At 40.5% G+C, this 27,363-nt stretch overlaps 1 protein-coding gene across 1 annotated transcript in view; it reads right to left on the bottom strand.

Moving 5' to 3' along the window:
- Positions 1 to 27,363, bottom strand: part of CPNE4 (copine 4) — a 418,717-nt gene that overhangs the window by 18,358 nt on the left and 372,996 nt on the right. The window contains exons 8-11 of the mRNA XM_031940154.1: positions 25,400 to 25,498; positions 13,636 to 13,722; positions 12,119 to 12,178; positions 2,757 to 2,890 (exon numbers count right to left, since the gene is read on the bottom strand). Coding sequence (XP_031796014.1) covers positions 2,757 to 2,890; positions 12,119 to 12,178; positions 13,636 to 13,722; positions 25,400 to 25,498 — 380 coding nt within the window. The remainder of the gene's footprint in view (positions 1 to 2,756; positions 2,891 to 12,118; positions 12,179 to 13,635; positions 13,723 to 25,399; positions 25,499 to 27,363) is intronic.

The following is a 27,363-nucleotide window of genomic DNA, read 5'->3' as shown; positions in this document are numbered from 1 at the left end:
TAGCTATACGAGCCACTAAACTACTATTTGTCTCAAATTTTTTATCCATAAAGTGGGGATAATAACAGTAGGTTCTTTAGGGTTATTGTAAGGGTCAAATGAGATAATATTTGTTAAGTTCTTTACAAGATCTTAAAGTTCCATATAAATGCTATTATCGTTATCATTATTATTAGCAGCAATAGCAGACTTGTTACTCTGAAAATCAGCTATAGACTCAGGACTAAGTTCAGAGGATTCAATGCTCCGAATTTCTAGACAACTTCTTCTCAGTGAAGAATTCAATACTAGGCTTTCTTTCCTCCTTTTGAAGAGTTATCATATGAGAAAAGGAAATGTTTCCCTCATAGCATACATGTTAGCAAAGATGACAAAAAGATGGGAACAGTCAATGCTGGAGGGGTTGTGGAAAGACTGGCGCACAGATGAATGTTGTTGGAGCTATGAGGAAAGTTGGCCATCCAGCAGCTTTTTAAAGCATGCAGGAAATGTCAGGCATTGTAAAAATACCAAAAACTATTCTTCATTCATGAAACACTTATTATATACTCACTCTACTCACAGAATGTTGTGGAGTATGGGGGGGAAAAAGAAGATCTAAAAGCTTAAGGGCAGGTCTTGGACACCAGAAGAGCTGAGTTCAAATCTCATCTTAGATACTTATTAGCTTTGTGATCCTGGGGAACTCAATATCTGTCTGCCTCAGTTTTCTTATCTATAAGATAAGGATGACAATAGCACCTGGCTCAGGTGGTTGAGAGGATCAAAGATGACAATATTTGTAGTGTTTTGGAAATCTAAAAATGCTTTATAAATGCTAAGCCATTTAAGAGGTTTTATAATCTAGTGGAAAGAGAAAAAACACAATCTCATATTTCCTTTATTTGCTATCATTGTCCCACTTGTTTTCAATTCCATCATCTTTATCATGTCCTTCTCTCTCATCCTTATGCTAATGAAAACTCATTAGCACCCTCAACTGCTTTGACTCTTCCTTCCAAAGCCTCTGTTTATAGAGGGCTCAAAGTGTTCACTTCTCTCCTACTCTGTAATCTTTATTCATAACATCAGAGTCCAAAGCATGAAGGGATTCATCTAATAAAACCCTCAATTGATAGATGAAGAAAATAAGACAAGTGACTTATCCAAAGTCATCCAGATAGTAAGTAGGACTGCTGGAACTTGAATCCACAGTCCTGTGGTTCCAAGTCAACTATTCCTTTTCATATATCCTGAATGTGGCTTTCAGGATCCCTAAGAGATACAAGTGTCCCATATTTGGATGGTCACTACAACTCAAATGTAGTACTTGAAATCCTTGGGCAGGAAATGTCTTTTCCATAAGATAATGACTTTAAATGCTCTATCTTATTCAGAATGTGCTATAACCAAGGGGCATAAGTATTTCCTGAGTCTGATTGAAAATGAAGTATGAATCTTTCCAGATTCACTTTACCATATATCAGTTCATATTCATATGAACTGATATATGGTAAAGTGAATAGAACTAGGGGAATGCTGTACATAATAACAGTAATATTGTATGATGAAGAATTGTGAATGACTTAGCTATTCTAAGCAATAAGATGATCCAAGACAATCCTAAAGTACTGAGAAGCTTACTATCTGTCTCCAGAAAAAGAACTGAAGCATGTTATTTTTTTTTTTTACTTTCTTTCATTTTTTTTTATTTGAGTTGTCTTGTCCAAAATAACTAATATGGAAATATTTTACATTAATTGCTCACATACATCCGATTGCTTACTATTTTAGGGAGGGGGAAAGAGAAAGGAAGCAGGGATTGAATTTGGAACTCAATTTTTTTTTGAAATGGAAGTTTGGTTCTGAGTAGAAATAACATATAAAGGATTTCAGAGCCTAAACTGGTTCAATAACTCGTTTCTGCTTTAATTCACAGTGACCAAACAGAATTGAAAAACCCTGCAATGGAACAGAGGCTGAAATTCTCAGATTTTTCTGCTAATTGCCTTTCTGTGCCATTTTAACTTCTATTAAGGGTCATTTCCTACCATGTAGATGGTAAATCTACCTTTCAAAATTTTCATCACGAAGGCTGAAACACCAAGAGTTAAGGGGAAAAAATCCCTAGAGTAAACCATGCTTTCCTAACAAAATTTCAGTGAACCTTGGATGACAATATTCTCCTCACCTTTTCCTCATTCTACCCTTTTAATACAAGAGGTCAGTCAGCCAGCCCAAGCTAAGTCACTGCTTTTGTCTAAAGATCATCCTCTGGGGCTCAACAGAGAATTATAAACATCTAAATCTATACAAACAAAATAGAAGGGTTTTGTGAGCAAATACCCAAACTTTCCCACTCCATCCTTAACTGATATAAGAATGAATTCAGCATGAAGTAATTTATGCAAATCCCATGGACTAGGGAGCCTTCTTAAAGAAGATGAATATGTTTTGTTAAATTCATAAACAAAATAATGGTTGGACTCAAATCTCTTTCCTAAGTATATGGGTTTTGTTGGTATCTTCCAAGGAGAGAGAGCCAAGAAAGGAAGCTAGAAGAGAATTTCTCTGGTGATTAAGACCAACTATGTACCGACACGGCTTTCTCCAGATCAAGCGTGTCCAACAGTAAGTGAGGCCGCCATCCCTACATTGGAGGTTGTTACCATAAGGTGCCCATTGAGTCCCCTGGCAGAGGGACCACTGGGCCTCTGGGCACTGATGGTTCTGACTCTGGGAGAACCCATCAGGCAAGGGTGGACCCAAACAGTTACCTGTCATAGTCTTGGCAGATCTCCCCGACAGCTACCAAGGCTTTCAGGTATTCATTGGGTTGATAGGGATGGATATAGTGCAGAGAACAGCTGTTCCTGGGGTCCCCATTTGATGCAGTGAAGTCTATTGCTACCTGCAGGAGGAAGGAAAGGAGAAACATCATTGTTCGGGACTGTTACCTTCATACAGGACCTTGCACCAGCAGCTCTCTCCCTCAAAACCACACTATGGTACTCTCATATTTTCTCTATTTACTTAATGGTGGGTGCATCACATATAAAAGAAAATAAATACAAATAGATCCTCTCTCATCTCTTGCCTTTTCACTGATTGTGGAACACTCTCCTTCCTAACATCTCCCTCTTAGAATCCTTGATCTTCTTCAGAACCCAGCTCAGGTTCCATTTTCTGTATGAAAAGAACATCTTGACTTCCTCTCACAAGATAGTAATAATCCCCCTACTGTTTTATATTTACTTTTCGTATATTCTGCATATGCTTATGCACCCATATGTTTTCACAAAAGGGTAAGAACCATTTTACTCTTATCTTTGCATTCTTGATGATTGGAACAGTACTTGGCACATAGTAAGTATTTAGTAAAAACTTATTGCTTAACTGAATGAATGTAAGCTTGAGGACAAGAGCTTGTCTCATCTTTATTTTTGTATCTCTAGAGCTGGTACCTGATAGAGAGGGAGAGAATAAATTTTTATATAGGACCTACTATGTGCTTAGTACTTTAAAATATAACCTCATTGGATCATAATAGGAGCTTAATAAATGTATATTGAGTTGAATCTACTGGCCACCTAGTGAAACCAGCAGAGAAATGCTTATCAACCCCATTGCAGTTTTGGTCTCTGCAGACATGAGGTTCCAAGTATCTTTTTTTTCCCCCCAGTCGTTTTCCTTGTTTTCTCTGCAGCATCTGATTCTTCCTCTTACCTTCATTGATACCTCTCTAGGAGTTTACATCTGAGGCTGTGTCAGACAGCTGGCAAAACATGGCCTCCCTTCTCACAATTCTCAAATATTGTGACATTAAAAAGTCCATTTGTCTATAAGCAGTTAGCATAGGTGGGAAGGAAGGAAGCTCTCGTTTTCCTGCATTCTCTTCTCACCAATGCCAAATCTCTTAATTATCCTATAAGACCCATTCCAATTTCTTATTGGCTTTATGAAATCTCCCACGGTTCCTTTCGAGGCTATTGATGGTTATCTCTTCTGCACAATTTTGGCCCTTCTGGTTTGTGCCTCCTTATTTAACTCCTAACAAACTCCAGTCTCATAATGTTTGCTGTGGTCTACCTCAATTATAGATCAAGAGAAATAGGTTCTGTGCAGATGTTCAAGACCAGCGATAATATTTTCCAGTTGAGTTAACTGAGGCTGGAAGAGGAGGAGGTATGGGTGTGAATACCAGTGATTTATTACAATGGATTCGTGAGGACTCAGATCATTTGACCATCAATAGGGAAGTTCTATGGATATTGGCAGAAGAGTATCTTAAGGTATCTCTCTGGTGGTACTTCTACATTAACAAAGTGGTCATTAAATAATAGAGCTACAGGAATCTCTACTTTTCAATTTGCCCCTGGTATAGACCAGTGAGAAAATGCCACCTGGAGTAATTCGCTTTAGTTCTTGAGATACAAATTAAAAATAAATCCGAATACAAAAAATTAGGAAGAACTTCTCTGAGAGGAAAACAACTGTATGTTTGAGATTATGTTTAGCAACCATTCTTTTAACCATTCCAAAAACAAATCCTATACAAAGGTTTTCTTTCTCCAGTCTCTGAGTATATAACTGGCAGTCCCCAAGATGAACAAAAGAACTTAATTAAATGCTAGAAGTAGAGGGAGGAGCCAAGCTTTCCCCTGCCACTAACAATTTCTTTTCAGTTTTCTGAACAAAATCAGGGCATCATTCCCAGCCATCCATCAAATAAAATAGCAAGCAAAAAAGGAAGGACATCAGAAACAAGCACCTCACCTCTCTCTCCCTTTTTTTTTTTTTATTACAGCTTTTTATTTACAAGATATTTGCAAGGGTAATTTTTCAGCATTGACAATTGCAAAACCTTTTGTTCCAACTTTTCCCCTCCTTCCCCCCCACCCCCTCCCCCAGATGGCAGGTTGACCAATACATGTTAAATATGTTAAAGTGTAAGTTAAATACAATATACGTATACATGTCCAGACAGTTATTTTGCTGTACAAAAAGAGTTGGACTTTAAAATAGTGCACAATTAGCCTAACCTCACCTCTCTTTTGTCCCTTTTTGGCTCACAGTTTACTTACTCAAGACACAAAGCAGGGAATGTTATTTCTAGCAATATATCTATTTTAAAAAAAACTATCATTACATTAATAATTCACGTTTTTATAATATTTTAAGGTGTTGTACCTTATATCTCCTTAGGAAGTAGATAGGATGAATATTTTTCCCATTTTATAAATGAGGAAATTGAGGTTTAGGAAAATGAAATTACTCAATTATATAATGAATGAGCTCTTTGAGGGCATGGATGATCTTTTACCTCTCTTTTTACTCTCAGGGCTTAGCACGGTGCCTGGAACATAATAAACACTTGATAAATGTTTATTGACTGATAGATACAGCTATGAAAATGGAACTAGCATCTGAAACCAGGGCTTTGCTGACTCCAGGATAAAACAATTTGTGAGTTCTACTAAATTGATGATGATGATGATAATTGCACAGTACTTTAAGATTTGCAAAACTCTTTATGTATTTTATTTGACTGGATCTTTAGGACATCCCTGGGAAGTAAGTGCTATTATTATCCCCATTTTATAGTTGAGGAAACCGAAGCAACAAAAGGGATTTGCCTGGGGTCACACAAGTAGTATCTCAGATTGGATCTGAACTCAGGATTTCCCGACTCCAAGCCCAGAGTTCTCTCTCCTGGGCCACTAGGTCTCCTCATTGTGTATAAACAGAACCCATGTGAACTAGGATGGAGCAGAAAGGGATGTTGGAGCGAGGTCTCCCTTGGGCACCTCAATATCAGGATCTGTCTCTGTAGCTCTACAAGCAAAATGACATGTTTAGATCAATCACACATGCAAACTGACTCTGTTACTGCATCACCCATAGAAAGGCACCAATCTCAGAACTGAAGTGGGATCTCTCAGGACTTGTAGGAACTGTGTGCAAATCCTGGTTCTGCCCCCTTCTGCTCAAGACAGTCTGGGGAAATAGAGGGCTGGTTTTGGAATCAGAAGAACTGGCTAAATCATTGAACCTGTATTTGCCTCAGTTTCCTCAACTGTGAGGAGCACTTACTTCTCAGAGCCACCGTGAAGATCAGATGAGATCATTTTTTGAAATTTTAATTAATTTAATTAAATGAGATAATTTAAAAGTGCTTTAGTGCAGGGTTTGGCAATGAGTAAATCTGTCCTTCCTCCATCTCTGGCCAGGAGAAAAGGATGTGAAGGGAAGGATGTGCAAGTGTATTCAGTAACCAACAAAACATGGCAGAGAAACCCGGACAGACTTGTAATGGATGCAGAGTGAAGTGAGCAGAACCAGGAGAACAATTTATAGCAGCATGGTGGTACCGTACAAACAACTACTTAAGTCTAATCACAGTGATGATCCATCAGGATTCCAGAGCACCCACATTGAAGGATGGGATCCATCTCCTGACTGAGAAGTGATGAACTAAATCTGCAGAATGAGATTCATCTTGGGAGCATAACCAATGGGGATAATAGTTAAGCAAAACAATCTTTGTTTCAAGGGCTTTTCTTTTTCTTTCTTTCTGGGGATGAGAAAACAAATTCTTATTTATTGAGAACAGAATACAATTTAATTTAAAAATGGTAAATGAGCCATGCCCTCTAAACCACCCAGAAGGAGAAACTTTTTATCACGTGGCTTGTCTAATAGGGTGCTATAAAGTAGATGTCAGCAGCTCTTTTCCAGTTGACACCTCCCCAAACAGGCTCTCTTAATGAGATTTGAGTAAAAATGCACTTGAGGGAATTGGTTGAACTTATCTCTGGCTCTAGCCATTTGCCCAAAATGTTGGATGCTCTTTAAAAGGGTGGGGGAAGAGACTATGAGGGAGGGAGGGAGAAATAAGAGGGACAAAGCAGAGGGAGTAAAGGATGAAGGGAAAAGAGAAATGAGCAGAAAATTAGACGAGATAACCAAAAGCAGAAGAATCTTGGGATTAAGTTGAGAAGGAAGAAAGAAATAAGCAATCATCTGAAATGTGCTGATGTATGGGTCATGATCATAGCTGCATTATTTCCTAATGCTTATGGATTTGCAAACCCCAGTATCTTTCTTTTTAGTCATGATGCCTTCCTGAAGGCTCCAAGGTTCCATGACCTTCTCTGAGGGCAGTTGGAAGGGAAGCCTCTCTCCTCATTAAGCTGGTCTCAAAGCAGCTTTGTAAAACTTATAAAGAAGGAAACAGTCAGCTCCTTTCATAAATTTAGGGGTCCCAAAGTACATAACACCATTTCCCCTGAGGAAGTCCGATATAAATGATGAATTCTCTTTTCCAGTATTATTTTTTTAATCTCCAAGAGAATAGAACTTTGCTCTACAAACCCTTTCCCTCACACTGCAAACAAAGTATTTATGAACCCCTGGCTCGATTTCAAAGGAATACGGAAAGAAATGAGCTCCTGGTTATTTGCTAGAATTCTAAAACTGGTCTGCCTTCCCTATGGTTTTCCCAATCATTTATTGTTCCAGCCTTTGTGTTTTTAGGTGATGCTAATAATCTGTGCTGTTCGTGCTAAGCTTGAGATGGTGTTTATTTTTCAGTGTTGGGGAGGAAGGAGCTTTAAAAAAAAATTACAGGGTACGTTGTAGCTTGTTATCTACAGGATTATGCATCTCTGCTGGGTGCAGTGAGAGAAGAATCTAGCCTAGAAAATTGTAGCACTCCTGATGTCACTGGGTCCATTCTCTCACCACAAACTGAACACTATCCTTTTAAGTTCATTGGTCAGGACTACACTGGGGGACGTCTAGCAAACTGAGAGCTGATAGCACATCTTTCAGTAGTCTTCAAACAAGGGAACTTCATGCTTGGGTAGCGAGAGTTAGCTAAAATAGGGAGTTTCCAGCTGCAGAACTGGGAAAAAAAAGTTTCCCCGATGCTCTCCTGGTCTCATGTACAGAGTAGCTTCAAGCACAGTGTTTCCCTTCCATGAGGTGGGGTTCCCTCTTCCACTCCAACTCCCCATCCACTCAGATAAGCATCCTATAGTAGAACCTACAGAGTTGGTCTGGGGTACTTGTCTTGGGTACTTATGTATTGTTACCATTTGCTGCAGAATCTGCCTGGGTAACTCTCTGAGGGAGTTTCTTTCACTATCGTTTTTGGGAATATTCCCATCATTCCTCCCTTCCTATTTGGATGGCACTGCAAAGTGAAGAGCAAACTATCGAGAAAAAAGAGTAAAGAACATCCTAAGATGTATCCAATTTGTGAACTAGTAGGGAGATCGATGAGGGAGTCATTGAACCCCTTTCAAAGAGAAGGGCAGGGCAGCTGGATAGAGTGGTAGATAGACCCCTAGCCCTGAAGTCAGGAAGATCTGAGTTCAAATCCAGCCTCAGACACTTAATTCTTCCTAGCTTTGTGATCCTGGGCAAATCACTTAACCCCAATTGCGTCAGGGAAAAAAAAGAAAGAAAAGGATGAACAACAACAAACAGTATTTTACTTCATAAATGAAATTTTGCCAAAAAGATATTGATTGGTTCTGAATATTAGTTTTGAGGGTGAAGATCATTTCTATGAAGAAGCCATTTTCAACTTTGGGAGGGAATGTGACATAATAGGGATAGCACAGACACGCCTTATCAAAAGATCCTAAGGAAAACTTTCAACCCTTTTAGATTTCAGTTTCTTTATATGTAAAAATATGGAGTTACATTTCCCTTCTAGGTCCTAGAAAGCCCCATAAATCTCAACTCTGACATTTAGCAGTGAGCATGGCAAAATCATTTATTCTATTTAGGTCTCAATTCCCCTACCCATAAATTTAAGATTATTATACAAAGCCTTGGGTTGTTAGATGGTGAACAGGACCCACACTGGAGTCAAGAAGACCTGAATTCAAACATGACCTCAGATACTTACTAGCTGTAGGACCTTGGAAAAGTCACTTTATCCTGTTTACCTCAGTTTCCCCACCTGTAAAGTGAGCTGGAGAAGGGAATGGCAAATGGCTCCAATAACTCTGCCAAGAAAACCCCAAATGGATCACAAAGATTTGGACACGACTTAAAAATAACTGAACGACTAGTACTTAACCTATTTAATTAGCAGGTTTGTTGGAAGGAATGTGCTTTATAAACTTTAAAGCTCAATAGAAATGATAACAGTTGTTCAAAAACAGCAAATGAAATTCGAACGCACTTGACTTTAAAGGAGCCCCCATTGTCACCTTCTTTTTTAGATAAGCGCAGTGTGACACTGACTTCTGCCCTCTGAGCATTGATATTTTATGTCTCGGCACCCAGCGTCCTGTTTACTTGTTCATTGATTTGCCATATTCTGAAACTGAATAAAGACCAGTTTCCCTCCTTTAGGGAAAGGTTCATTGTGAGAGTACACATTTTGCATGGGTCTCTCCATGAATGCAGATCAGCTCTTGGATTAAAGCTTGCAGCTATAATTGCCTAGGTGCAGGAGTCCTCAAACTTTTTAAATAGGGGGCCAGTTCACTGTCCCTCAGATTGTTGGAGGGCCGGACTATAGTAAAAACAAAACCTTTGTTTTGTGGGCCTTTAAATAAAGAAACTTCATAGCCCTGGGTGAGGGGGATAATCGTCCTCAGCTGCCGCATCTGGCCCGAGGACCATAGTTTGAGGACCCCTGGCCTAGAGTGCTGAGAGGCTCATGGGATAATAGATTAGATCTGGAGGGAACTTTGGAAGAAACCATTGAGTTCAACCCCTCATTTTACCAAGGAGGAAACTAAGGCACAAAAAGGTGGGGAGGGGGAGAAGGAAGAGGAGCAAAGGATGGGGAGAGAGAGAAGTGAAGGAGAGGGAGACACACACACACACACACATACACACACACACACACATATTGATTTTATTGTAGCTAGAAATTCCAGAGAGATTGGGGAAGGGGAGTTAAGGAATTGTTAATAGGAAGGAAAGGCTGAGAAGTATTAGGATGACAAGGGACAGAGCTGAGTAGAACAAGGAAACGCTGAGCCGACCAATTTCTTCTCCTTTTTTTCCCAGAGAGAACAGGGATGGACCACAGGGCTTCCCTTCTGCCCTTCTCTTCTCCTTTCTCCTCTGTTGCTGATGGGATGCAGGGGGAAGGAGGAGAGAAAGAAGTAATGGCAGACCTCCTATTGTAGCTTTCCTTCTCACTGTCCCTTTTCCTTTCATCATCACGGGCTTGCTCCCCACCTCTCCCAGCCCTTCCTCCTGTCTAAGAATTCTGGGCACTGAGATTAAGGTATTGATGGAAGCATGGAGTTTTGAAGGAAGTAGCAGGATCTGCAACTAAAGCGGACTGGGAGACTTAAGCAAGGGATGACAAAGCATTCTAGGGATGGCCATCATCATCATCATCATCATTTACAGTTTTAAAGACCACAAAATACTTTGCAATTAGAGTTTCACAATAACCTTGAGAAGTAGGTAATATAGACATTATTATTCCCATTTTACAGATAATTAAAGAGAGACTCAGAAGTATGAGATGATGACCACATACGTAAATCCATGGACTGCCTGAAATGGAATTTCTTTTAGATGACAAGAAGGTGAGTAAAATGAGTGTCTGAAGGTTGTTCATGACATACGGAATCTAAAAATGACCCAAATCAATATTGCCCTGCTTTAAAATCTTATAAATAACTTCTCAAAATCACGCTCTGACCTCCCTGTGTAAATATTTCTGGTGACTGCCGGCGCACAGTTACCCCCTTGGCTGACGTCAGCTCATGGCAGCTCCATCAAAAAAAATCCCAGCTTTCCAGGTGTGGCACTCCCCCCGTCACACACTTAGGGCAGGGAGATCTCTGGGCTCTGGTGACTAAGATGGGATTATAGGAGGGGGGAGAGGGTGAGACCCAAATGGGACTTAGAACTCACTGAGTTCAGTCCCCCTGGTGGGTGATTTGTTCTCGCCTTGCTTGTGAGAACAAAGTAAGAGACGGTCATATGTCATTGTGTGTCTAGCAGTTAGAATCCTTCACCACCCAGCTTCGTTCTACCTTTCTGGCCTGATCCCATATTTCTCTGTGAGCGGGGCAAAGCGGAGAGTGTTCGATGTGGTTCCCAAAGTGAGAAGGGGTCCCCTCCCTCTCATTCATCCACTGAAAGGACCCCTTTGCTGACTCTCCTCCATGTGAACATCCCATGCAAAAACACCTGCTCAGGGTCAAGGCACCTTGGCAAGTCAGCCAGCTCTTGCAAGGCTCCCTCTTGATCTCCTGAAGTTCTCCACTTAGTATGTGTCTACCCATGTGGAAGGGGCTTCTTTGCTGGCAAACTCAAACCCCAAGAGAAGTTTGATACTCTGCCATCTCACCGTTCCTGCATCGCCCACAGAGAGGCAGGGCTTCTAGTCCCATCTTGGATACTCTTTGTAAGTTGCTGAAGCTTTTCTGTGCAATAACTCAAAGAGTTGAATTCAGTGACCTCTGAGCCCCTTTCTGACACTAAATCTACCATTCTGTGGTCCTCAGTGCATTATGGTTGAGCCAAACTGGTCTTTTTCACCACTGTCACACACCTGATCTGCTCTCTCTGTTTAGGGTGACTCCCCCCACCTGAAATTCTCTCCCTTCTCTCTTCTACCTCTTAGAATCTTAGGCTTCTTTCAAATATTAGTGAAATGCCCCTGAGCCTTTTCCTATCTCCACTGGCTTGTGCCTCGGACCATCCCTCCCACCCCATCATCTTGCAGCTTTTTTTGTATAGAATGACCGTCTAGGATTGTGACCCCCTTAAGGGAGTTTTAAAAGTCTGTGTCCCCTGTCCTTAGCACGATGCTTGGTACAGAAAAGGCGTTCTGTAAGTGTTTGTTGGCTGTTTGATGGACTAGTCTGACGACATTTGTGGTCACAGGAAAAAGAGAAAAAGTGAGTTTATTCATTCAAATCTCCCCTTCCCACCCCAACAGTTTCTGGCTGGGAAATCCAAGGCCACAAGCAATGCTGCCAAGGTGACGCTTAAAATGTTACCGACTCACTGAGAACAATATCCATGTCCACTTTTAAAACAATCGTAGAATTCGACAAGAATCTAGCACCACACTGAATGAACACGGAAAACCCAGAGCTTGGATGGACCCCCGGAAGCAAAATAAGCAGAAAAATGAACTTACTGTAAACTGGATTTGGCATCCCCCCATGATGTAATCTAAGAAGGAATGCATCTTGTGGATCTGAAAAGAAGGAATTGGAAGAATCCTGATGAGGAAAAATAGATTTTGTTTTGTTATTGAGTGAAGGACTGAACTTCAGATGGGTAGCTATGACTAAAGAATAAAGCAAGGCATGAAGATCAAAGAGAGAAATGGAAACCACTTGAAATAAGTTTTTTTCCTTCCTCTGTTTTGGCTAACTGCAGAAGGTTTTGGGAAGAACCCAGAAGAGAGGGAGTTGAATCCTCACTCCATCACTTACTGTGTCCCCAATGAAAAGGCTGATCCTTAATTCTTTCCTGAGATCTAGCCTTGCATTTACCACTGCCTGCTGGATAGCTCCATCCCAGGGCCCTTTCCAGGCCCTTCTAACTCGTCCTCTCCCAAGCAGAACTCCTGGCTTTTGTCCCAGTCCTGCTTTTCCTCCCTGGGGATGTAGGCTGAACACTTGGGATGCAAGATTCTGCCTTGGGGCTGACTGTGACCCCCTGAGCAAGTCAGGCAAACTCTCAGGTCTGGACTGAATTCTCTGAGACTGGAAGGAACAAACCTGCATGGGCAGAGGGACTTTCTTCCCTGGGGGAGTGGGGCTGGAATGAAGAAAGCTGTGTTGACTTAGAAAAGCCCACATTATCTGTATGCTATTTTGTGTGCATGTATACGGGAATCCATATAGACATGGATAAATGCACATATAGTCATTGTTGCTATTGATAAATATTTCCTGATTATATTTTCATCAGACTTGGGCCATACTTAGAAGTGCATTTCTGCTTTACACCAGTGAAATAATGGCTTCATACTGTATCTTAAATGAGCATCATGTTTTTGAGTTCAAAGCAATATATTATTTCTGTTTTCTTTCTTTTCATACAGATAGGACAGAAATTATCTCTTTCTTTGTAGAGAAGGAAACAGACTTGATCAGTATTTGCCTAAAATGTCCAAATATTAACTCCCAATAGAAAACCAGGCAGGCTTGGAAGAATACTTATTATGGGCACACAGAGATTTTCCTCTGCAATGAAGCGACTCCCTGTGGGTACTATATCTTCTTTCTTGGATTTCCATTTGTTTTCTTGCTTCTCTTTGTTATTCTCCTTTCAGCAGGTCTGATTGAGATATAGATGATCCCAAGAAAAATGGATAAGTATTCTATAAGTATTCTTTAGCTCTTTCCCCTACTGTTCTTTTGTTTTAATTTATATCGTGGTCTTAGACTCAGAACACTAGAATCTCAATCTCAATTCTGTCGCTTAGTAGCTGCGTGACCTTGGCAAAAGCATATTTCATTTCTGTGTCTCAGTTTCCTTATTTGTAAAATGTAGATAACATTTTTTGTATTGCTTTTGCCACAGGGTTGCAGTAAAGGGTTTTGAAACTGAAAAGCCTGTTGAATTGTGGGTTATTTTGGCTATAGATTTCCCCCCCACTTTCTTGACAATCTTACTTGGGACCAAAAGGGATAGTTGTCCTACCTTGCATTGGTTCAGAATAACCATGCCCGAGTTCTTGTAGTTCTTCTTCTTGGCTTTATACTTTGGGTTTATGCACTCCCACTGGACCTGCAATGAGATCAGTCACAGCCATCAGAGCCACCCACACGAGGAAGAAATGGAACCATTAAGAGCAAACTAATGTGCTTGCTCTAAGATTGATACAAATGCCCCGAAATCTCAGCACCAAAGTGACTGGGTGACCAGTCCAAGAAACAGATTCTGGGGCCTGGAAGACATGATCTAAGTGAGTTCAGTCCATGGAGGGGAAGGAGCTGTCAAGGCAGATACATTAATAGTGAGGGAACACAACCTGGACTTCGTGTTCTGGGGCTAAACTGGTTAGAAAGGGAATTAAAAAATAAGAAATATTGAGGAGTGCAGACTGAAGGCTCCAGGAAGTTATTGACCCATCAGGATTAATGAATATCATTTATCCACACAGTTAACTGTGGACTGACTTATCCATATCAGAACGGAGTGGGTTTTTCTGCATGGCAAAGACAAACATGGGTTCCAACCCCTCTGTGACCTGGCCCTTGCCTCCCTTAAGTCTTCTCACAGTCCCACCCTGGACCCTGCAATCCAATGCCACTAGTGTCCGTGTTCCCCACCCATTTCATTCAACTCCCCACTCTAGGCCTTTGCCCCCACTGTGTTCCTTGTTTTATGTCTCATCTCTGCCTCCTGTCTTTCCTGACTTCCTTCAAGTCCCAACTAAAATTCCACCTCCACAAGAAGCCGTTACCAGTTCCCCTTAATGCATCTTGTAAGCATGTTATTATCTGCATGGAGTCTGTCCCTAGGACAATCATTGTTCACCACCCTACTATGAAGGAATGAGAGATTCTGCTGCTTTTGATGAGATTCTAGCATGGAGATGCTTTCTAAATCATAATCAACTTTTCAGTGCCTCAATTTTTCCATCTGTCAAATGGAGAGAATAATAGCACTTATTTCTTAGGGTTGTTGTAAAGATAGAATGAGATGATATTTCTAAAGAGCTTTGGGAACCTTAAAGCACTATATGAACCCTAATCATTGTTTTAATGACAGAACAAATGAATATATATTATAGAAGGACAACATTATGCTCTAGATTTTCAAGTTCCAAGACCAGGCTTGGGTCCTACTATGCCTTGTTTTAGCTATATGAACCTCAGTCCAAACTCTGAACCTCAGTTTCTTCATCTGTAAAATATGTAGTTAAAATACTTGTATGACTTAGCTTACAGATTTATTTTTCTTTACAAAGTCCAATTAAGATAACATATGTAAAGTATCTTATAACCATAAAGCTCCTTTAAATATGGGTCATTGCCATTATTGTTATACACAAATTAGTTAAAATGCAGAAAAGAAGTGGAATGTAGCCCATACTGGCCAAGACTAGTCCAAGAGCTGTGAGTGGTAAGAACTGGAAGTTCCTCTGATATGGTAGGGAAAAAAACACTGATTCCAGAATCAAGGGACCTTGGATGTTGGCTACCTGTAGGACTTTGGACATACTCTTGCCCCCTCTGAGCTCTCTTTTCTTATCTGGAAAATGAACATGTTGAATCTGAGGTTTAAGATCTAGTGATTCTCTGATGACTGCAAATAGGGATATCTGTTTGAGCTCTGGGGAATAATAGACCCCTCCCCCCCCATCCCAAGGGCATCTAATTCCAGCCCTGAACTTCACCTTATTCTGATTCCTCTATGGAACTTCCTCTCTATTGCAAGTAATGAGGCTTCTAGCCTTATTTCTAAAGAAGAACATAAAACAGTTCTCCGACAAAATCGAGGTCAGCCAGATTGGCTCCGGGAAAAATCCAAGGTCCCAACAATATTGATGACACGGAGGGGGAAGACAAGGAAATGATGTGCAGGAAGGAATGGCTGCCTATGTGGTTTCCTTAGGAGATGAGCCCAGCATGGTGAGGTATCTCATTCACTCCATAGCCATGGATTAAGTACTTAGTAAATGCATGGTGGGGGAGCTAGGGGCTCCGTATTGCACAGAGCGTCAGGCTCCGAGTCAGGAAAACTCATTTTCCAAAGTTCAAATCTGGCTTAAGACATTAGCAAGTTACTTAACCTGCCTCACTGTAAAATGAGCTGGAGGAGGAAATGGCAAACCGTTCTAGTATCTCTGCCAAGAAAACCCCAGTCATTGAAATTTCAGTTGTGTTCAACACTCCATGACTAAAATACAATAAATGTGCATGGTACTGTAGGTGTAAAGGCACTTCACAGTTCCTTCACCGAAATCCTCCTCTGATTCCTCCTCATGGTGTGGAGGGGCCCCTGGTTCCAGAAGGCTTTGTCAGTAGACAGTCCTTTCCACATAGAAGATCTTCAAATACTGATTCAGAGACACATGTGGGACCTAGCTAAATTCAGGGAGGTTTATCCTAAATCTGGCCACTCATATAAAAACCTTTTGCAAAGTCATGGAGGCTCTGAGATCTATCTCAGGGGAGGGAGAACCCCCATGGATTGATTCATAGATTCCCTGGAAGTATTTTATTAAAAGCCATTAATAAAATAGATCCCACTTTGCAGTGCTTTCCACACATTACCACATTTGATCCTTAAAAGGATCCTTTGGGGAGAGGTTATTATTTATGCCCATTTTATGGATGTGAATATTGAATTGAGATCCACTGAGGAAAAGTGTCTTGCTCAACGTCACACAGCTAGTAAGTATCATAGGATTTGAACCTAAGTATTGCTCATTTTGAATTCAATCCTCCATCTATTATATCACATGGATTCCCATTTATGAAGTACTTACTATGGCCGAGGAATTGTGCCAGAGATACAAAGAAAAGCAAAACACTGCTTCTGACGAGAAGTTCCAATGAATGATGCTTCTATGAAAACAATCAGAGATGTGACTGGATGGGGGGGAGCTCAGAGAAGGCTCTGGCAGCCTGTGAGCTTGCGGAAGACCTCCTGCCAAATCTGAGTTAGGGAGGATGTCAGGGAAATAAAGAGGATAATAAAGGGGGCAAATGGGGGGAGGAAGAGAATTCTCAGCATAAAGGATGAGCAGGGCAAAGGCTCGGGAGTAGGAGTTGGTCTTCATGTGCAAGGAACAGCAAGGGCGCTTCTTGTGCGCCAGAGGCCAGGCTGAGCATTTTAAAATCAGCTCTTCTGATCCTCACCACAACCTGGAGAGGAAGGTTACTATCCCCCATTTTACAGATGAGAAAATTGAGGAAACAGGGATTAAGTAATAATTAAAATAATAACTTTTATGTTGTGCTTACTATGTTCCAAGTACTTACTAATATCTCATTTGATTATCACAATAACCTTAAGAGACATTATCCTCATTTTACAGATAAGGAAATTGAGGAAACAGGGATTAAGTCACTTTCCCAGAGTCTCAGTATCTGAGATTGCCTTTGGACTCGGGTCTTCCTGGCTCCAGGCTCCACATGCAGCCATTCCGACAGCTGGAGGCACAGGAGCTGGATCTCGCTGCACAGAGCAAAATATAAACGTAAGGAGGTTCCAGGCTGTAAGGAACTTTGAAGACCAATTTTATCCTGGATAATGGGGAGCCAGTGTAATGTACCGAGTAGGGCCACCAGGGGGTGCCGTAGTGCACAGAGTACCAGTCCTGGAGAAGCAGCCAGATCTTCCAGAGTTACAGGGGACCTCAGACATTTCCTAGCTGGGTGATACTGGGCAAGTCAGTTTGACTCAGTTTCCTCATCTGCAAAATGAGCTGGAGCAGGAACTTATTGACTTATCCACAATCTACAGCAAGAAAACCCCAACAGGGTTAAAGGGAGTGGGACACCACTGAGAACAACTAAATAATAATTTACCGAGCAGAGGGAGGGATGCAGTCGGACTTCAGGAAATTATCGATTTGGCCTCTGAGTGGTTCAGAACTGGAGGCAGAGGGTTAATTAGAGGGTTTTGTAATAATTCAGGTGAATGGTGATCCAGATCTGAAATAGGGTCTTGCACTGTCTGAGTGTAGAGAAGGGGATGTACAGGAGAGGGATTATGACGGTAGACGCAGCTAGACTTGAAAATAGACTGGGTATATGGGGTGAGTGCCAGTGAAGGGTCAAGGATGAGGTTTTAGTCCCAGGTGCCCTTGTCAAGAAGAGGAAAGCTCCCAGGAACACCTCCGCTGCCCTTCCCCCACCTACATCTCTTTCAATGTCACCCAGGGCTTTAATAATTATAGGGAACAAAATCCCTGGGTTTTTCCTGTCCAAATTCAGTAATATTTTTTTTTATACCTGACCAAAATGTTATTTTGCTGTACAAAAAGAATCAGACTCTGAAATATTGTACAATTAGCTTGTGAAGGAAATCTTCAGTAATATTTTTTGCAGAATTTTAATAGAACCTCAGAATGGAAAGGAGCCCTAAAGGCCATTTTGGTCCAGCAAAGTCATATTCATTTAACAAAGCTTCAATTAAACAAAAACCAAAAGCTGAGATCAGGAAATGCCTTCCCCCAAGTCAAAGACCCCCTCTGCACTAAGGGCAGATGCTTTCATTTGCCTCCCTTTCAGACAGCTCTCTAGACTTTCTATCCCTTACCCTATGATTAGGTTTTTTTCTTTTTCTTTTTTTTTTTAAACCAAGGACTTTCGCTAGCTGGAACTTGATAAGAGAATTTCTCAAACTCTCCCAGGGCAAATGTGCCAGTCTGGATTCCAAGAATCTCAAATCCCAGGAGAAATGGTCCGTGGCTCACAACCAACATTCAAGTGCCTCTTCTTCAATCAATTGTCCTGACCTATGTCTGGCCACTGGACTCAGATGACCCTGGAGGAGAGATGATGACTTTGCACAGTCCTGCCTCACTTAAATCCATTTCACTTGCAAGTCAGGACATCGCCCTGCAGATGTAATTGGTCCTTTTGAGGATAAAGGACAACTGCAAGGTAATCATGAAAACACATGTTTTGCGGGTTTGCTGATAATTGAAAAGGAAAATTCCCCAAATTAGACATGTCAACTTTTTATCATATCCCATAATACCTATCATTCCACCTTCTTTGCATCAAGCAGAACTGAAGTTATTAATGCATTAATGATTCCAGTTTTTATTTAGGAATTATAATGATTGATTGTGAGGCATCTATTCATTTCAAGTCAAGATCTCAGTTTAAGGTTAAGCAGTGTAGTCAGCACTGAATGGCCGGACTCGCAGAGAAGTATTCTGGGGGAATTTCAAGTTTCCCTGACCATCTGTGCAACAACAACAACATATCCCAACCCTTCATCCTTTGCTTACATAGTCCATAAAACATGAAATGATAAGAATAATAGAGGAAGCATGGTAGAGAAGACTTAGAATCTAGGAGTAGGCTGACCTTTACTAATTGTGTTACCTTGGACAAGTAACTTCATTTCTCTTGAATGTGGTTTTCTCATCTCTAAAATGAGGCAGGACTGAAACTTCTTCTTTTAGTCTATGAGAAGCTAAACCTCTGTGATAATAACCACTTGTCCCAGAACCATTTCTGGGTCATCACTACCACCTTGACTGCCATGTCCCCTTAGATCCCAGAGAGCCAAGACCCTAAACCTAAGATCTGTGGGAGTACAATGCTTCCCGACTCATGACCTCAGCCCTCATCCTGGGGAGCAACTGCTGTAGAGATGCTGCCTGGTCACTGCTTCTCTATCTTTCATCTTCCGAAGCCCTTGAAGAGCAAACTCTTTTAACCCTAGTACTCGGCACTGTCAAATAGTTCGACAAAAGAAACTGATTCTACTTTATCAGAGGAAATGATATTTCAAGAGAAGCATTAACATCTGCTTTGCCATTGCACCCGAGAAGCATGGGACCTTTCCCTCTGACTTGCAACAGAAACCTTCCACATGCACTTTCCCTGTTATTAGGATGTGAGTTTGAAAAAGGGGATGTCTTACTTTTCTATTTGTATTCTCAGTTCTTTGCACATATTAACAAATGTTTCATTCACATTCAGTCATTCTATTTGAACTTCATTAAACAAAATACTAATTACAACAAGTGAAATTTATATTATCACCACTCTTAAAGTTGGCCGTGTCTCCTGGACATTACCTCATTTGCCAGCCTCTAGAAATAGTTAGATGTTCTCCAATGAAAAGTGGTCAAAATTATGAATGGGCAGTTTTCAGAGGAAGAAACATCAGCTCTCAATAGTCATATAAAAATGCTCTGAATTACTAATAAGTAGAGATTTAAAGTTAAAAAACAACACTAAAGTTCTATTGCATATATTAAATTGCTCAAGTTCTCAAAAACAGAAAATGACAAATGCTGTAGGGACTAGGGGCAATCAGGTATATTGGTAAATTGTGGGTGGGGCTATGAACTGGTCCAGACAGTCTGGAAAGTAACTTGTAGCCACACCCAAAAGCTTTAAAAATCTTCATATCCTTTGATCCAGTGATTTCCCCTACTGGGTCTATACCTCAAAAAGATCAATAATAGAGAAAAAGATTCTATATGTAAAAAAATATTTCTCTCAGTTCTTTTTGTGGTAGCAAAGAATTGGAAAGTAAAATGGTGCCAATCAACTAGGGAATAGCTGCACAAGTTATGGTATAGGAATGTTATAGAATGCTATTGTTGTTTTATAAAAAATGGGATGGGAGGTAGCTAAAAAAAAAAAGCCATGGGAAGACTTGAATGAACCAATTCAGAATCAAGTGAACAGAACCACTTCTACTCACTAGCTAAGAGATTAGCAGCTAAGTAAAGTGGATGGATCTGGTCCATCCACTGGATCTAGTCAAGAAGCCCTGAGTTCAAATGTGATTTGGGGCACTTATTGGCACAGTATTATTTCATAGCTAATACTGAGGGAGAGTTTAAGTGACTTGTCCAACAAGATTTCATGTTGGACAAGTCACTTAACCTCTCCCTCAGTTTCTCAACAATAGTATGAGGATAATAATAGCACTTAACTCTCAAGGTTCTGTGAAAATTGAGATAATACTTATAAAGTGCTAAGCACAATGCCATAATAAATGATTCCATAATTCCATAATTCCTTCCTCCTTCCTTTCCTTATCCTTCCCTCCCTTTCTCCTTTCTTCTCTTCCTCCTTTTCTCCCTCCCTCTTTCCTTCTCTCCCTCTCTTCTTTTCTTCCTCCCTCTCTCTCTTCCTCCTTTCCTCCTTTCCTTTGAATAATTTCAGTTGTATTATTTATAAAGTGAGGATAACATTCACCCTAGGATTTATCAATGTGAACCATAACATTATTATGGTCTATTACAAAGACAATGAAAATGCACACTTTGGTCTAAAATGTATAGAATACAGTTGATTTAACATATTAAAATATTTCTGACCTTGATCAATAATGTAACAAGGATTCTCAGTTTCCATATTAGTATAGTGAGGACTAGAAGATTCTCTATAGAATGTTTGGCAGTCATTTTAATTAGTGATTAAACCTGTAGCCTAATGAACTGCATATTCATTCTCTTAAAAATATTGTAAATGGGGAAAATGAGGTATCATCCATGGAAGTTTCTTCTTACTGAAAGTTCCTAATTGAATATTTAAACAACTTGCCTACATTAATGTTTCCCAGTGTTTTCTCTGATGTATCCATTTTACTTTTTTTTTCTTATGTAGTGGGTACGTCAAATTACCCATTACATAGTAACTCTCTATTTTTCAGAGAAAACCAAACATAATTACTTTGTGATACTTTTAATGGAGTGATGATGGTGCTCCAAACTGACTGGTCTTCATAACTACTTTGGGTAGCTCAAAATTGCTGAACCAAAGGATCTCAGAGGTGGGCAACTAACTCATCCCGTAACTAACCAAGAATCTTTCCCACAACATCTAGGGGCAGTGTAGTATAGTGGTTAAGGCACTGGCCCTGGAGTCAGGAAAATTTAGATTCATAACCCTGCCTCTGACACTAATGTTGTGCCTCAGTTCCCTCACTTTCAAACTAAGTTGGTTGGGTTATGCGAGCTTTTAAGATCTCTTTCAGCTCTTAATATAAAATTCCCAACAAAGGGTCAATTGGCCCTTTTAATGAAAACTTCCAAAGAAGGGGAATCCACAACTCTTCTCAGGCAGCACTTTACTTGTGGACAGCTCCCATAGGAGCTTTTCTCTTAGAGTAATCTCAAAGCTGTAAAATTTAGATTCATCATCCTCCCTCTGACACTAATGGTGTACCTCAGTTTCCTCACTTTCAAAATAAGTTGGTTGGGTTATGTGGCCTTTTAAAATCTCTTCCAGCTCTTAATATAAAATTTCCAACAAAGGGTCAGTTGTCCCTTTTTATGAAGACTTCCATTGAGAGGGAATCCATAACCTTCTCAGGCAGCACTCTACTTGTGGACAGCTCACACAGGACCTTTTTTCTTAGAGTAATCCCAAAGCTGTCCTCTCTGTCTGCCAGCTGAGGGGCTAAGGAGAAAATTTTAATCATTTCCCTCTCCCCTATGTACATGACAGTCCTTCTGATACTTGAAGTCAGCTCTGGGCCCACTGACATTCCCAGGGCTCCCTAGATCGTGTCAGAGGTTCAAACATAACTACAAAATGGAGAGAGACGGATTTCTTCTTTTTGCCCTTTGAACGGAGAGCCCAGCCAGCAGGGGAATCAGGAGAAGTTCATTTTCTAAATTCCAATTAAGGCAAAGTCAAACCCAGCCACCACATAAGCCATTTAGCAATGATAGTTTCATTTTGACTTCATGCCCCACTTCCCAAAGCAAAAATAAATAAAACAAACCAGTAAGTAAAGAGCCCCCATGTTGTGACTATATCAGATGTCCACAGTGTGGGGGCTGAACTGCTATTTATTTAGTCACTTACCAGAACAGGCCCGCATGGAAGTACTGCAGGGCATATTTCCATTAGATGGATGGGAGAATTCTCAGAGAATAGATTTTGCTGTTGTTGAGTCAGGACCCCAGTTGGGGTTTTAGATACTGGAGGGATTTGCCATTTCGTTCCTCAGATCATTTTACAGATGAGGAATGGAAGCAAACAGGATTAAATGACTTTCTCAGGATCATATAGCTACTAAGTGTGTGAGGCTGGATTTGAACACTTAACTCTAACCATTATACTATCCTGCTTCCCTATTCTTTAGATTAGACTTAGAATTAAATTAAGAAACTCTGGGTATTGGGGGGAGGCATTTGAATGATACATATAACATTTTAATTTAATTTAATTTTTTTGCAGGGCAGTCAGGGTTAATGAATTGCTAATGAATGTTACACAGCTAATGAGTGTCTGAGGTTTGATTTGGACTCGGGTTCTCCTGACTTCAGGCCAGGACTCTATCCACTTACCCATCTGCCACTAACATTTTTATTTTAAACATCCTCCTAGGATAATAATAAATTATAATAAATTATACTACAATGACAACAACAAACAACATTTACCTAGCATTGTAAGGTTTGCACAGTTCTCTCTCTATATTAACCCATTTGATCCTCACAACAACCCTGGGAGATAGATGCTATTATTAGCCCTATTTTACAGATGAGGAAACTGAGGTAAAGACAGGCAAAGTGATTGGCACAGGATCATGCAGCTAGTGTCTGTGGACCCAATCCTTCTAGCCTCCAAGTTTTGCTTTCTATGCACAGTGTCCCTTAGATGCATCAATATGCAGTGTGGCCATTTCATTTGTAAATTGATTTTGTAATTTAAAAATCTTTGTCAGAGAACAAAGAAATATTTAGGAAGCAGTATGGTACGGTAGGAAAAAATGATGGCTCTGGAGACACAAGACCTGGATTTGAATCTTCCCTTCCCCTTTTAGGATTACACATTGGGAGTTGGACCAGGAACCTCTTAAGGATCATTTAGTTTAATTTTCTTATCTTATAATTGAGGAAACTTGGTCCAGAGATGCAAAGACCCTTACCACCTAGGTGGCACAAGAATAAGTGGCAGATCAGGTTTAATAGCCTAGAAACCTGTGCTCTTTCCATTGGATCCCACTGCTCACTGTCTGAGTATCTAGCTCAGCACCTGGCACATGGAAACATTTAATAAACTTTCTTTGAATTTGGCTAAGCTATATAGCCTTGAGCAAACCTTTCTGGTTCATGGTTCCTTGCTCTTAAATTAAAAAAAAATGAATTGGATGACTTTTATGGCTCTGTTTAGCTCAGAAATCCTTGACCACTTTTTAACTCAGAACAGTAACAGATATCGCTGTTTAACTGTTAAGTCCCTGTGGTCTGCTCTGGGGTGGTCTGTCTCCCCATTGAGGGGGAATTAACTCCCATTTCAGCTTTGGGGACCCTAGGTCAGTTGCCTTGGGGAGGTCTTACTTTGGGGATCCCCCTGCATCTTCTGTACCAGGCAGTCTTTCATACCTTGTAACCGGCAAATCATCTGTCATGGGGACTGTGGTAAAGTCCAGATCAAACAAATCTTGAGGGTTCTAGGTCAGGGAAAGGCTGGCTTAGGATGACTTGAATAACCCTCAGGAATATCTATTTGGTCATTTTTCTCACTCAATCTGCTCACATCCAGACTTTAAACTCAGCCTAAGGATAAGGAGAAAGCCCTGGCCCACTTCTATGAAACGTTGTTTTCACCATGCAAGACCACCACGCATGGCTTAAACAGCAGCACATAGAAATGATCAAAATGATTGCTCTCCTTTAAATTTAGATCCAATGCTGTCATATCACTCTTTGTTTCTGGGGGTTTCTTTGGCCCTCATATAAAGCTCTCACTAGGATGCCCAAATCTTAACTATGACAGAGCTTGAAACAACAAAAGGATTGATTTTTCTTCACTATTATTGGCAGCAGCATGCACCCAATTAGAAGATGCTCTAGTGAATTCTTATGAAATTGTCCCTGTTCCTGAATTTCTAGGGGCTTTGGCCAACACTCGCATGCTGATTCATTTTCCCTTGCCAGTGCTTCTATGATTGTTCTGGGGGCAACCTCCTAAGGTCTCACCTTTCTGCCAAGTTTTATCTTTTAGTCTGATAGGATCTGAAAGACCAATCTGGATGGTAGGTTTGAAAAGTGGGAAGCAACTTAGAAACCATCTATTCCAAGACTTATGTGGTTTAAATCTGTGATTTGATTGCTGCAGCATGCTTCTAGGAGGAACGTTCCCCTCTATCAATGCAGATCAGTAACTGGTTTATAGTCTTAGAGATGGCTGAAAAGTTAAGTGACTTGTCTAGGATCACACAGCCAGTAAGAGTCTGAGGCTTCCGATTCCAAGCCCAGAGCTCTGTGCATTGAGCCACATTCTTGCTCCATTCTCTTAGCATTTCAGGCAAATGCCTCCAAGTACCAAAGAAAACACCAACCTCTATTGGAAGAAGGAATTTCTTCATCATCCTGGTATCAAGGAAATCCCAGGTCCAGTCCCCATCCCCTGTTCTGTCCTATTATTATCTATAATATACTCAATCTACTAGATAGAGCACTGGGCTTGGGATAAGGGTCCAGCCTTGGGTTCAAGGCCCATCTCTGATCCCTATTTGCTGTGACAATGAATATTTAAGACTTCATGAGCTTCAGGTGACTCCCAAGGAAGATTCTGCTCTGATGGCCAGATGAAGCCATCCAGCCTTGTCCTTTTGACATTTGGGTATACAATTGATGCTTTACAGTTGTAACTTTTGTCCCTCTTTCCACAGAAAGACCATGAGAGGTCCAAAGAAAGCACTCAGAATGACAGGGCTCAACAGTAAACACTCACGAGTTTCAGAGTAAATGGTTAAGGAACCAAACCAGGAATCCCCCCATGTCAGCTCTTACTTGTTTTCCTTCCATTGCTCCTCTCATCTCCTTGAATGTCGAGGTAAATTCTCCAATGAAGTCATGTTTGCCATTGGAGTCCCAGTCCCAGACGATGCACTGCAAGAGAAGGCAACGAGTGTTCTTTAGACTCGCTCAGGGGAAGGTAATGTTGACTTTGTAAAAGGGCAAATGCTTGAAAAGGGAGAAGGAGGAACAAAGAACAAACACAGGGTGTCAAGCATGGGAGGAGAAAACATGGGAAGTCAACATCCCAAGGTCTGAACAGTACAGGCAAAAATCCCCAGTTTGACAGAAGAAATCAATAGCAGTCTTCAGGTTATGGCTCTGATAGCATCTCGTGAAATAGATAAAAATACACAATGGTCCTTAACCTTGTGTGGCTCCCTTCAGTTTCCTCTATAATGGTGGCAAAAGAGTCAGGGAATTTGTTTTTTTTAAAAAAAACTAGCAAATATTGATTGGACTATTGACACTTTTAAAGTTTAAACTTTGTTCCATGACAATTGGGACCAGCTCACACATCACTGTTGAAAATGAACCCCCATATGAACCAAAGGAGACTTCTAACAAATGTTTTATATAGGATTTATGGGAAAACATGGAAGAAAGGCATCTGGGAGGCCCCACCCTGGTGAACTGGCAGATCCAGTTGGGTAGCCAAGCACTTAGACCATGCTATTGGAGCAAGATACATAATGGCCCCTCCAGAGAGAAGTGGAAATATTCTCTCCTCCCAATAGTCCTGCTCACAGCAGTGCTATCAGTATCATTCCAGGGCCCCTGAGCTTAACTTTGCCAGGTCTGCCCCATCCAAGCCACTTCTTCCAGAAATGTCCTTGTCTCATACCCTGATATAGGAAGGGTATTTCTGGAAGTCTTCAGAGGATACTCAGGCAGTAGACCAGCCAATGGTTTGTAAGAAGAGGAAAAGAGTCAAGGACTTTCAGAGCAGGAACCAATTCAAATGGAATCAAAGTAAAATTGAGTTTGCTCTGGGGTCCATATTCTTCACGGTCCATCCGATTCTCAGCAAATGTACAAACCTAACTATTGTCAATGAGAAATATTCCTCCTCAAAGAACAGGTCTGTGAATTTAGACTTAAATTACCCAAACGGGGAACAACCTTATTTTGTTTGCAAGAGAATTCTAGGAACCCCTTTCCTTTTTTGAAAGAACTATGGTATATTCGGTATAGGGAACTAGCTTCCGTTGATAAAAATTAGGAACACATCTCTAACTTAGAGTTTTAGAGCTGATGGCGGCTCTGAGACATCAATGAACTGTGGTCTCACAGCTAGTGTGTATGGGTAGATCTGGATCTTCCTAGCTCTAAGAATTCTATCTATTATGTTATGGAATTTGAAATAAGAAAATTTCCCTATATTCATGAAATTTAGAATCCAGTGAGGGAAGTGTGAGACATACAAAGATAAGTATAAAGAGAGCTGATGGAGGCCCTGAGACATTGATGAACTGTGATCACACAGCTTGTGAGTATGGGTAGATCTTGGATCTGGATTTTCCTAGCTCTAAAAATTCTATCCATTATGTTGTGGAACTTGAAATAAGAAATTTTCCCCATATTCATGAAATTTAGAATCCAGTATAGGAGGTGTGAAACATACAAAGATAAATATAAAGGATATTATATACATATTTATACATAAAGAATATAACAAAGTCAAAAGTGTTATGCAAAGTCTAAAAGAAGAAAACATTATTTTAAGGAGAGTTGTATTTTTCCTGTATATAGTCTACAAATGTGTGTGTATATATATATATATATATATATATATATATATATATATATGTTTATATACTGTTTCCCCTATTACAATCTATGCTTTTGGAAAGCAGTGATGATTTTTCCCTTTTGATTTTCCATTTCCAGGTTTAGCACATTCCCTGGCACATAGCAGACACTTAAATGTTTGCTGATTGATCAATTGAAAAGAGGAG

Source organism: Sarcophilus harrisii, chromosome 5 (assembly GCF_902635505.1).
Source record: "Sarcophilus harrisii chromosome 5, mSarHar1.11, whole genome shotgun sequence".
Lineage (NCBI taxonomy): Eukaryota > Metazoa > Chordata > Mammalia > Dasyuromorphia > Dasyuridae > Sarcophilus > Sarcophilus harrisii.
This window is presented reverse-complemented; position numbering and strand designations above follow the sequence as displayed.